The 11,140-nt window shown below is 48.8% G+C and overlaps 1 protein-coding gene across 1 annotated transcript; it reads right to left on the bottom strand.

The window, feature by feature from the left end:
* Positions 1 to 3,234: 3,234 nt before the first annotated feature.
* Positions 3,235 to 10,554, bottom strand: TINCR (TINCR ubiquitin domain containing). Its single transcript, XM_058821272.1, has 2 exons — positions 10,295 to 10,554; positions 3,235 to 3,402 (listed from the first exon to the last, which is right to left on the bottom strand). The coding sequence occupies exons 1-2, from the start codon at positions 10,552 to 10,554 to the stop codon at positions 3,399 to 3,401; spliced, it is 264 nt and encodes an 87-aa protein (XP_058677255.1). The 3' UTR covers positions 3,235 to 3,398.
* Positions 10,555 to 11,140: the final 586 nt, after the last annotated feature.

Raw genomic sequence — 11,140 nt, 5'->3', positions numbered from 1 at the left:
ATTCTCCTGGATGTAGAAAAACCCGTGGTACTCCCAGAGCTGCCAGTGCAGACTCATTGATCAGCAGGCAGGGCAGGAAATTCAATGAGGTGGGTGAATTAAAGCCAGACTGCACAAGCTGCATCTGTTCCCCCATTCCCTCTGGATGCAACGCTGATGGAACTTTAAAAAGCAAATTTAGCCAGGAAAGCTGCCAGGCTGATGGGCCTGTAAGCTGAACCATTTGATGCACGCCTGTCTCAGGTGCAGGAGGAGCACAGAGGAGCCACTGAGACATGTCCCAACCTGAGATGCCTGCCTGGAGCTCAGCTGCTGCTGGGGATGACCTGCCTGGGCTTGTCTTCTGCTCAGCAGGAGGAGGAGCTGCTCTGGCTGAAGCTCCAAGGAGGAGGAGGTGGACAGCAGTCCAATATTTGGGTATTCCCATGTCTGTGATGCTCCATCAGCAGCAGGATCCCAGAGCTCAGCAGTCCCAGGCACACAGCAGCACTCTGAGGGTGCAAACTTCTCCATCCTGCAGCACACACCTTCCTAACACACCTTCAGTGCTGCTCCTTGGGCTCGTCCACACCTGTGTCCACAGACAAGGGAAACATCCATTTCACAGCAGTTCTCACTGGCAGCATCTTTCCTGGTACCCAGGCAGCTCCCCACACCAGCAGAGTTGATTTGGTCATTACAGATATCCCCCTGAGCTGCACAGAGCCTTCCAGAGCCTTCCAGAGCTGCCAGCCACAGGCAGGAGGTGTTGGAGTAGAGCCTGGAGCTAATCCAGCTCAGGTCAGCTTGCCCTTTCTGCAGAAAGGCACAACTCCAAAGAGCCTGGCTGGTTTGGAAGGACCTAGGAAAGCAAGGAGAGACAGGACACCTCAAATAAAACTTATTTTTCATCTAGGTGTGTCCAGAAGAGGATCGGAAGCATCCCTCTGCCCATTTGGTGATCCAACCTTCTTGGCCAGACTCAACTAAACCCCCAAAGTCTAAATTCCACTTTAAAAAGTGGCTTCCACCTACTCAGAGCACAGCCCCTGTTCCCAAGGGTCTTGCACTGGGTTGTGGCACAGAGGAAAAAAGCAGAAATACCTCAAATAGATCCAGTTGGTTTTACCTCTTTTTATGCTGGTCCTGTGGCTCTTTCTAGGTGGTTTTTGCCTACTCTTTGCCACGTGATGAGATGCATCATTTGAAGGACAGCAACCAAACCAGCTCTTCCTGCTCTGAAGAAAGGCAGCAACAGCACTTAGAATAAAAGATTGTCAGGCAGATTTGAGGCGTCAGTCAAAGCCTATCTCTGAAAAAAACATTATCCCAGGCAGCTCCCCACACCAGCACAGTTAATTTAGTCTTCCCAGATATCCCCCTGAGCTGCAGAAAGGTTCCAGAGCTGACCAGAGCTGCCAGCTGCAGGCAGGAGGTGTTAGAGGAGATATTGGACCTAATTCAGCTCAGGTCAGTTTGCCTTTTGCAGAGTAAAAGACTGTGATTATCAAGCAAATCCTGTCTCCCAGGCTTTGTGAAGCAAACTGAACCTTTTACTGGATGAGGGGCACAGATTTAGAACTCTGTTGTTCAGGTTGTCCCATCTCCAGTGGCACACATCCACTTTAATATTATTATTTTAATTTTAATTATTGTTTATGGCTGCACACAGGGCACTTCCCAAGCACTCAGGAAAGTACTGGCTCTGCTCCAGGAAATTCATTATTTCAGGATAGACAGACATGCAGAGGCACTGCATGGTCCAGTGGCAGAACTGCTGACCCAACAGTACCTGCCTTGCTGGTTGACCTTGGAAAACTCACATTCCTGCTTCCCACACTTGGTCCCATCCCACCCTTTGTCCATCCCATTTGCTTAAAAAAAAATGTTCAGCTGGGACTGTGTTCATGTTTTTGTCTCAGAATCTCTTTCTGCGCAAGTTCTTAGGGGGATTGTTTTTGTTCTTTGGGAAAAAAAAAAAAAATTAAAAATTCTGTTTTCCATAGAATTTTCTCAAATGCTTGTGTTGGAAAAAAAAAAAAAAAAAAGCATCAAGTGTTTTCTCATGGCCAAAAAACCCCAGAAAATTCAGATCTGGCAAGTTTGCTAACAGTTGCCAGTCACTGGAATTTTCTGGGGAAAGCACTGTAGAGACTAGTGAAACATCCATTTTCTTTTCCTGAAAATAAGTTTGAACCTAAAAATCAACTCGTTCTGTGAGTAAGGAACTGGGGAAACCCGTTCTTCCTCTGATTTGTATTATAACTGCTTTTTATTTCTTCCTTTCTTGGTGCTCCCATCTTACTGCAACATCCTCAGGGCCCCTGATGCCCTCCAGACCCTCCCAGCAAAATCTTGGCTGTTCCAGCAGTTTTTTGCTTTGCAGGGGCTGGTTTGAAGCTGGGCAGGAACTGATTGACCATCATATCTAAATGCCAGCTGATCACCTGGCTGCTGCATCCCAAAACAGGCAGGGAGCCAGAGGTGGAATTACCTCTCCTTCAACAGAATATTAACTTAAATGTCTCTCTTCTATCCAGCTGCTGTTTGCTCATGAAAATTGCAGGAATCCTGGGTCTGTGAGACCTCTCCTTTTCCATCAGGTTGGGTTGAATCAGGTCAGCTGGTTCAGGAGTTACTGCAGCAGGGGAAAGCAGGGGACCAGCTGCACACAGAAGAACACAAGGAGGCTCATTGCTGCATAAACCTGGCTCTAAAATGAGGCAGTTTTGGGGTACCTGTGGGTCCCTGAGCTCAGGTGAGTGGTGGCTGTACCAGAAATCAGCCTTTGGAGAGGCTGCCAGGCTCCAGGACTGTCTCTAGTGCACTCACCACTTTTTGCTGTGCAAAGCCTGTAACCTGGAAATGGGGCTCCACTGTACAGAGAGTGTTCTGGAGCCCAGACAGCCCATAACCTGAGTTATTTACACCTGGATGGACAGGCTGAAAGGGAAAAATCATTATTCCACATATAGGAAAACAAAAGCCAAGAGCAGCAACTTACTGCAGAATCCTGAGGAGGAGTCAGGAGGAGGCTCAGAAGTCCCATGTCCCATCTGGGGCCCCAAGCAAAGCCCACCTCAGCTCCATTGCCCAGAAATTCCCTTTTCCCGGGCATTTCACCGATTCTTTGCTCTCAGGAGCTGAGTCAGTCTCACCACACTCCTCCTCCGTTGGCAGCTGGGTCCACATGGCACGCTGATGAGGAAACACTGTTTGTTGTTTTGTTTGGGTTAATTATTCATGGGCACCATGCTGGAAACACTTGGAGCTGCTTTCTGAACGGTCCTTGAGCTGGCTTGCAGGAGGGACTTACCAACACTGGTGGCCAGGCTGCCTTTCCACGGGCCAGCTCTCTTCCATCTGCTTCCTTCAGCCCTTGTCACACTCCCTCATGGCTTGGGCTCTGCTCTTTGGCATTATCTGAGTAAAGAAAGAGGCAAATACTTGGAGATGCAATCAAAAATGGCATTTCACCAAGCAGGCTCTGACCCTGACGTGTGGAGGATGTAAAGCTCATCCTCTGGCTGGTTTTGCTCTTCAATCACACTAAATAACTCAGAATAAGCCACTTGCAGGGTTTCCAACCTGTTTATCCTTCCACAGAAGATGCCTTCACCCTCCTTCAGATAATCCACAACTGTCTGGAAGCCTTTTTCTCACAAGCAAGGCTCTCCCTCTTTAGTGCCTGCCCCTGGAAATCCATTTTTCATCTTAGAACAAGGGTGGTCTGTAGCTTTAGGAGCACTTTGAGAATGTTTGCAGCAAGACAGAGCTTGAACTGCTCTCAACACATTCACCCTCAGGCATTAGCACTGAAGGCAGCTTTCAGGGGCTGTGGGTCTGTCAACATCTTCTGACAGGGGTCCAGACCCTCCACAGAAGGCCTAAACTTAGCAAAGTAGAATTATTTTCTGTTATTCTTCTGAAAACCCTTAGAAATCACCCAGTGCTATCCCCTGGGGTCTCCAGAACAGAACCTAAAGCTCTTCCAAGTTTGTTGGGGCTGGGATTTGCTTGGAGAGCTCATTATCTCACCTTGGACTGCAACTAAGAGCAGGGCTGAGTCTTTTGACTCCTGTGAATTGCTGTTTGCAATTATGTTTTCATTTTATGACCAGAAACTGAGCCGGTGCTGCAAATATTTCATCAGATCTTAGAGAATTTCAAAGTCTGTGGGGTGGGAGTTTTTGGCTGTGTTCTAGCAAAGGATCAGTCTAGTGAGGCTGAGATCAATCTCTGGTTGGGTTTTCTGTAAAACACAGAGCAGGATTCATATTTCAGCACTTTCTTTTTCACTTGAAATTTCAGGGGGTTTTGACAGCCAAGGGTTTGCTGTGAGCCCACCCTGTAGCATATCAGTCCCATAAAACACCATGACAGAGGAGGGGGGATTTATCCTAACTGGGCAAAACCCTCACCTGAAATAAATCAGCACAACCACAGAGCAGTCCAGTGAGCTGGGCCATATCACACCAGAAAGAAACCCACGTCAGGATGTGCTTCCCATTCATTAACTCTTTGCCTAGAACCCCCTGGGGATGTGTTAGCTCAGCTTCATCTGCTGCAACCCCATGCAACCGCACAGGGAGGAATCCAAACCCTGTGCACCACGTTCTCTATCACTGCAACCCTGTGTTTTTGTCAAATGAGCTTCTTGGGCTGAACAACGAGTAAATGAGCTAAACACAGGTGTGACTGTCTGACCTGGGTGCTGTGAGGTGTCAGCAGAGGTAACTGCACTAATGCTGTCAGAACTTAAAAATCACTTAACTGAGGAACACCAGGAGAGAGCTTGGCCCGTGAATAACACACATAAATACTAGAGATGCAGCCAGCCCCCCACCTGGCTGTTGCCTCAGTAACACATCTCTGGGAGGATATTTTTAAGCCAGTATTATTTATCTGGTAGGTGGAAGCAGGCCTGTTAAGGCCACACCAGGTCAGCATATGTCTAAGCATGTACTGAAGAACTTAATTAGTTCTCCCTGAGTAGAGAGACTCCCAGCGCTATTTAGAGGATCGTTATCCCACCGTGAGGTGCCTCAGAGCCTGCTGCCAGGCCTCAGCTTAACAGGGCAAGGCTGGAAGAGCTGGATGGGGGTGAAAAGTCTCCCCCTCCATGCTGAGGAGTAATTGCTGAGCAGCCACGGGAGCGGGAGGGTCAGTGCAAAGAGCAGGCATCACAAAAGCACTCTGAAACTCGGAGTAAAAAACTTACTTCAGGGTCAAATTGTGTAGATCCCATTACTTTTTTTGCTGTTTCTAGAGGTCCAACGTCACTTGCTGTGCTTGGTGACTGCGTCCCAGGCAATTCCAGTGACAGGACAGTGATGTAGGTGTGCAGTGAGCCACTGCTGAGTGCTGTCATTATGTCCTTATGTCACCACAGAGCCAAACATAGGCAGGAGTTCAGCATCAGCTAAACTGGACCCCGTGCAAGTGGCTCAGTCACAGTTTTCATTTACAGTTCCAAAAAATCAGATAGTCTAAACAATGCCAAGAAGGGAATGCAATGGGCTCCCTGAGGATGGATGGGTTTGTTATTCTGGCAGGAGGTAAAATATCCATCCTGGAGTGAATGGACCTTTGGAAAACCACACTGAGCAGCCTCTGAAGGATAAAACAGCTTCCCAAGCATGTCAAAGCCTCTGTAAGGACTGGCACTCACAGGGGACACTGAGGCTGGATTGCAGGAGAAGGAGGAACCTGGACATGCTTATTTTGACCTGAGAGTGGCTGCAATACACAACGTGGGACCTTGGTGTGCTCTTGGAGCTGTCAGGAGTTTTTCCTGGATGAGTTGTTATGGTAACTGAGCTAATGCCCTGAGATAGATGCTTTCAGGTGGCTCCAGGCCAGAAAATCAACACCAATAGATTCCAGATAATAGACTTCTGCTGCACTCAGTGCTGGCGTCTACTTTATTTAACCTGTTCACCAACGACTTCCTGAACTCCATTCTCCAGGCAGGCCATGGATGATGAGAAAAGCTGCCTGGCCTCAATGAACCCCAGCTTCCAAAAGGCTGAGGGGACCCATGTCCTGCATGGCTGAGTCTGTGCCAGTAAATCAAATGTGCCTGGGACGTTCTCCTGCATTTAGAGCACAGCTGGCACAGAATGGCCAAGGATTTCCTATTAAATTCTCACTCTCCAAATCTGAGTGGACACATCCAGGCATCCCATAAGGAGCAGTCCCTGGCCCATGCTGGCTACTGAAATGCACCTGGACTGAGCCAAAAATTGCATTGTAACAGAGAGAAGTCCAGGCACTGCTTAATTTATCAGCACAGACCTTGCCTGCGTGACTGCAGGAGAAGAGCCTGGAACCAAGAGCAAAGGCTCTGTCAATGTGCTTGTGCTTACACCACACACAGACCCAGCTGGAACTGCACATCCCCAGGAACAGGCAGTGAGAGGCACAGTGGGCATGTCTGGGGATTGCTCTGGATCAGCCACTGACATCCTCTGCTTGAAACAGCTCATGGGTTACACAGAGGATTCACCAGTTCAAGGAAGTATTCCTCCACCTCCCACTGAACACCCAAACACAGCCAAGAAACAATCAGCAAGGAGCAGCTGATTCCCTGTGCCCACTACCCAGCCCAGGTCAGGCTGTGCCACTAATCACACACTCTGGGCCAGAAGGCTGAGAGGCCAAAAGCCTCAACTTTACTGAAACTGCTTCTTTTGTACCCTGATCCCATACAGGTGGACCTGACTGGTCACTTAATCAATACATTTCACATGACTGGCGACAAGACACGTGACAATTAACAAGACACCATTTGTAAACAGCCTTATGGGCAAAACAGCTTATTACAAAGCACCAGATTTTCTAGAATTCTTTCTCTCCAGCTCCCTGAAGTCTCCCAGGTTGATTCATGGGAAAACTTATCTGGCTTTGTCTCTCTCTCTGACCAGACTATTGCATCCACCTCCAGAGGTGCCCTGTTCAGTGGTGCTCCAACACCAGCAAGGAGCCAGCAAGGAGCCAGAAAGGAGTTCCAAGGAGTTCCAAGGAGCTCCAAGGAGCTCCAAGGAGTTCCAAGGAGCTTGCTGCACCTGACAAAATTGAGGAAGAGTCATGCCAGCCTCAGAACTCCCACGTCACCACCAGACCAGCTGAGCAGCTCCTGGCCCTGACTCCAGAGCCAGCCAAACGGGTTCTGCCGTGGTGTGGCCCACAGTGCCAGCACTGAGCACGCCTTGGGCGTTAGGGACAGCCCATTGCATGCCCAGGGATGCTTTTGTACCATGCTGGGTGGTTCTGCTCATGCCAAGACACACTGCTGGTCTCCTGTTGGGCACTGATGGCTTCAACACCACATGCTGGCCCATGGCCACTGAGCTGGGGCATTTCTCTGCTTGTTCATTCCCATTTCAACTGTTGCTTTGCTTGTTTCACCCACTGGCAAACCATGTTATTGTAATGTGTCACTCTGTAGGGCAGAAACTGGTTTTGAGTGAGTTCTTTTCTCAGGCTCCACTGCAACAGGATTGCAATTTCAGTCAGCACAGCAGTAATGTGATTAACAGGCTCTGCACAAAGGGGAATTGCATCCTAGGTGGATGTGGTATTTGCAGCTCTGGCCAGCCCATGTGTTTTCCCAGGGCGAGAGGTCATGTTGACTGATCTCCAAAACGGCTTGCTCCAACTTTTAAACATTAAGGTCTAAATAAATTTTCAGCATTAGCTGGTATGCTGATCCCTTTCCTGCCAAGCTGCCGCCTTAAGTGAATTTTTATGACTAAGTTACAAACCCCAGAAAGTAGGAGCAAGAAGTGGAATTGCTGACTTGGCCTTTGCTAAATGCCAATTATCTACAAAGGCATTAGGCAGGGAGGGGAGGATGAAAAACAGGGTCATTTTCATGTTTTCTCTGGTTCAAAGCAAACTGTCCCGTGAGCCCACTGCAGGAACACACAGCATGCAGAGTGACCATTAATATTTATAGGCACGACACTGAGCTGCAGACCTTGGCAATCACAGCAGCTCCACTTCTGGAATGAATAGTGCTCTGTTGGGCTGGTACCTCGGTGCACAAGAGCAAGGAGGAGACATCAAGATTTTCAGGGAGAACTGAAGAAGTAGCTGGGCAGGGATCCATACTTCACTGAGTTGGTGAAACACTACAAACAACTCTTAAATCCTCAGGAGTGCTGGCCAAATGCAGCACCATGTTTTCACTATCCTCTCTGCTCCTAGACAATCCCAACAGAACAGAGCTACTCTTGTAATAGTCCCCATGGTTATTCACTGGTTATTGCCCAGCTGATACAGACCACTGTATTTCCAAAGCCACTATTGGTGCAACATGGATTTATAATACCTAAAGATCTGCCTGAGTGATCTTGAGACTCAAACTGGTACTGTAATCTCAGTTACAATGCAGCCTTCTCCCACTCCATATTTCCTAAGTCCCAGTGGCAGCGAGAGACAGGCATCTAAAATCCTCTAAACCTCTCTGTGCTGAGCACCTGGCAAGGTGCTGAGTCACAGCCTGTCCTCAGCCACACATCTCAGAAAAATCTCAGGGAATTATCCTCCCATAGCTCAGCCACCCCATGAAAAATCTCAGGGAACTATCCTCCCATAGCTCAGCCACCCCATGAACCTTTAGAGAAACTTGTCCCCAGTATCTGGGCATTTACAAAAATGCCTTTGGGAGTGGGCGAGGTTGGCACAACCCAATAATCCTTTATGTCAAAAAAAAAAAATCAAGGGGATATGACTTCAGGTAGACACTGGGCACTCCCCACATTGCAGCCAGGCCTGGAAAAAGCAATAGGAGATTTGCCAAGGGTGCCAGTTTAGGAACCAGGTAAGTTAGCAGGAAATCCATGGAGAAAAATATTAGAAATACCACTTTGTTTTTAATGTACTCACAAAAATTGAGCTGGAACTTGGAGCAACAGGCTCTAGATTTTCAAAAATGGCCAGTGACTGCAGCTGGGCCCTCTGGACTTGGCACACCAGGGCAGGATCTCCTGGTGAGTTTTGCATTGCTGCAGCATGTGGGAAGGTGCACAGCACCTTATGGAAAGGTTTCCTTTTTATGGAAACCAGGCATCTACCAAACAAGCATGACTATGTGCACTCCATCAACTCAGACCCTCCAAATCCTTTTTTACTTTCAAAAATTCAGACTGTAAAAAGTAGGAAAATAAATACTGGAAACAACAACAAATAGAAGTGCTTCTGCCATTAAAAACCAGGTGAAAAGGAGGAGCTGAGCCAAGTTAATCAGAGAACTGAAATGAGATGTTGGAGAAAAGGGCCGTGGGTGACTTGGGGCTTGCAGTTAGCTGAGTGATGTGAAATCTCCTGTGTCTGGCTGAGCTCTGAAAGGAAATGCTTTATTAAATCTTCTTTGTGTGAGATTTCAAGCTGCCTCTAGACTGGAAAATAGGACCATTGCAGTGTGTGGGATATAATCAGGACCTCAAGTCTTTAGTGCAGAGTTTTCTGCAGAGGAAACTCTGATCAGCATAGACACATAACTCAGAGGGCTCAGGATTTAGAAAGATGAATTAGACACCACATGCCCACAACATACCTCTTCAGCCCAGTATCCCCAAAATGCTCCACAGAATTAATCATGCTGGCAGCAACAACCCAGCATTAGGAAAGACAGTGCAGGTGGGCATAAATTCACCACACTGAATCAAAACTGTCCTGTGGGCCCGTGAGTCCAAGGTCCATTATCTCAGCTTTCATCCCCACTAGAACACAGTGCTTGGTGTGATTGATCTGCCATGCCCTGGCTCTCCTGGGAGTCTCCAGGCTCACTGTACTTTCTGCTGTGATTCAGACACATTTTGGGCAGCTGCAGCCCTTGCCATCCCTGTCCACACTGCTCGTGCTCTGCTGTAAGCTGGCAGCACCTCTCCTGTCGCAAGGACCGTGCCACCCCCAAAAACCTGCAGAAAGCATTTCCTACAGAGAAGCAGGGAGACACAGGCACAACAGGACAAGAAAGAGGTTCCCAGAACACTCTCCCATGTCTCACAACCTCCCCTGCCTTTTTCTTGTCATGTTTCTCTCTCTGTGCTTGGCTGCATATCCAGGAAAACGAAACCTGACCAGAGACAGGACAGGCAGCAGCAACCTCCCATGAGCTGCTTATTTCACAGCACATGTCTGGATTTGAAGAGCCTGGGGCCTCAATCCTGCTGGAAATGGCAGGATCTGAGTTCCTGGTCTGCTTTCTACAAACCCTGACAATAAACTGTCCCAAGGGGCTGAGACACGGCGCCGAGCATTCCCCTTCCTCTGCACCACCCCCAGGGCAGACGAGCTCCTTGCCTACCTTTTATTGCTGACAAGGAGCAGGACAGAACCATTCTGGATATTGGCTTCCTTGAGGGTCTCATGCTCCTCGAGCTGCCTGGAGTTGTAATAAAACGTCTTCTTCCAGGAGGTGATGCCCTCCCGGACCAGGAGAGCCCGCAAGTCCATCACGGTGTCCCTGGGCCGCACCGTCAGGGGCATCATCAGGTCCTCATCAGCCAGGTGCACCTTGATGTGGTACCTCTTCCACCGGGACAGGCTCCTGCGCAGCGTGTCCATCCTCCCCAGCTCAGCAGGGCCTCTGTGGCAGAGCAGAGCATCGGAGGACGTGGCTCTGAGGAGGACTGGCTGCTGCAAACAGCTTAAAAACGTCCTGCCAAACCTGTTCCTCCCAGTTGCCACGCTGCATGCTTCACATTCCAGGGAAGAGCTCACCTGGCTCCATGAGCCTGCTGGCTGGGAAACGTCTCCATGAATCATTTCCACACACCCCTAAATCCCAGGATAATTACAGTGTCTTCACCAAGTGCTCTTCATTCCAATGGCTGGCAGAGGACTTCTAAAGGCAGAACCCCACAGACATTAGAAACGTGGGTGCATGTGAGAAATGAATGGGTTTAGCAACCTCGTGTCTCCTGCTCTAAAAAGCTGCCAGCTGGGGAGAAGATCAGTTAGCAAAGCAGGCATTTAGCAACCTCACAGCTATTTAACATGGCCACTTTAATGAAGAGAAGTACAGCTGCATAGTGACAAATTCCTCACAGAGGAGAGCCACAGCAACCTGATGAGCCAGAGCCTGGCTGTGTGCACAACTCTCATGTTGCAGGGCAGAATCCCCCAGGAGATTTGCACTGTTACTGCTCCC

Source organism: Ammospiza caudacuta, chromosome 28 (assembly GCF_027887145.1).
Source record: "Ammospiza caudacuta isolate bAmmCau1 chromosome 28, bAmmCau1.pri, whole genome shotgun sequence".
NCBI classification, from domain to species: domain Eukaryota; kingdom Metazoa; phylum Chordata; class Aves; order Passeriformes; family Passerellidae; genus Ammospiza; species Ammospiza caudacuta.
The sequence above is the reverse complement of the archived record's forward strand: the minus strand, read 5'-3'. Positions and strand labels throughout refer to the sequence as shown.

Coding starts and splice junctions, on each gene's coding strand:
- TINCR (XM_058821272.1), bottom strand. CDS start 10,554: ATGGACACGCTGCGCAGGAGCCTGTCCCGGTGGAAGAGGTACCACATC.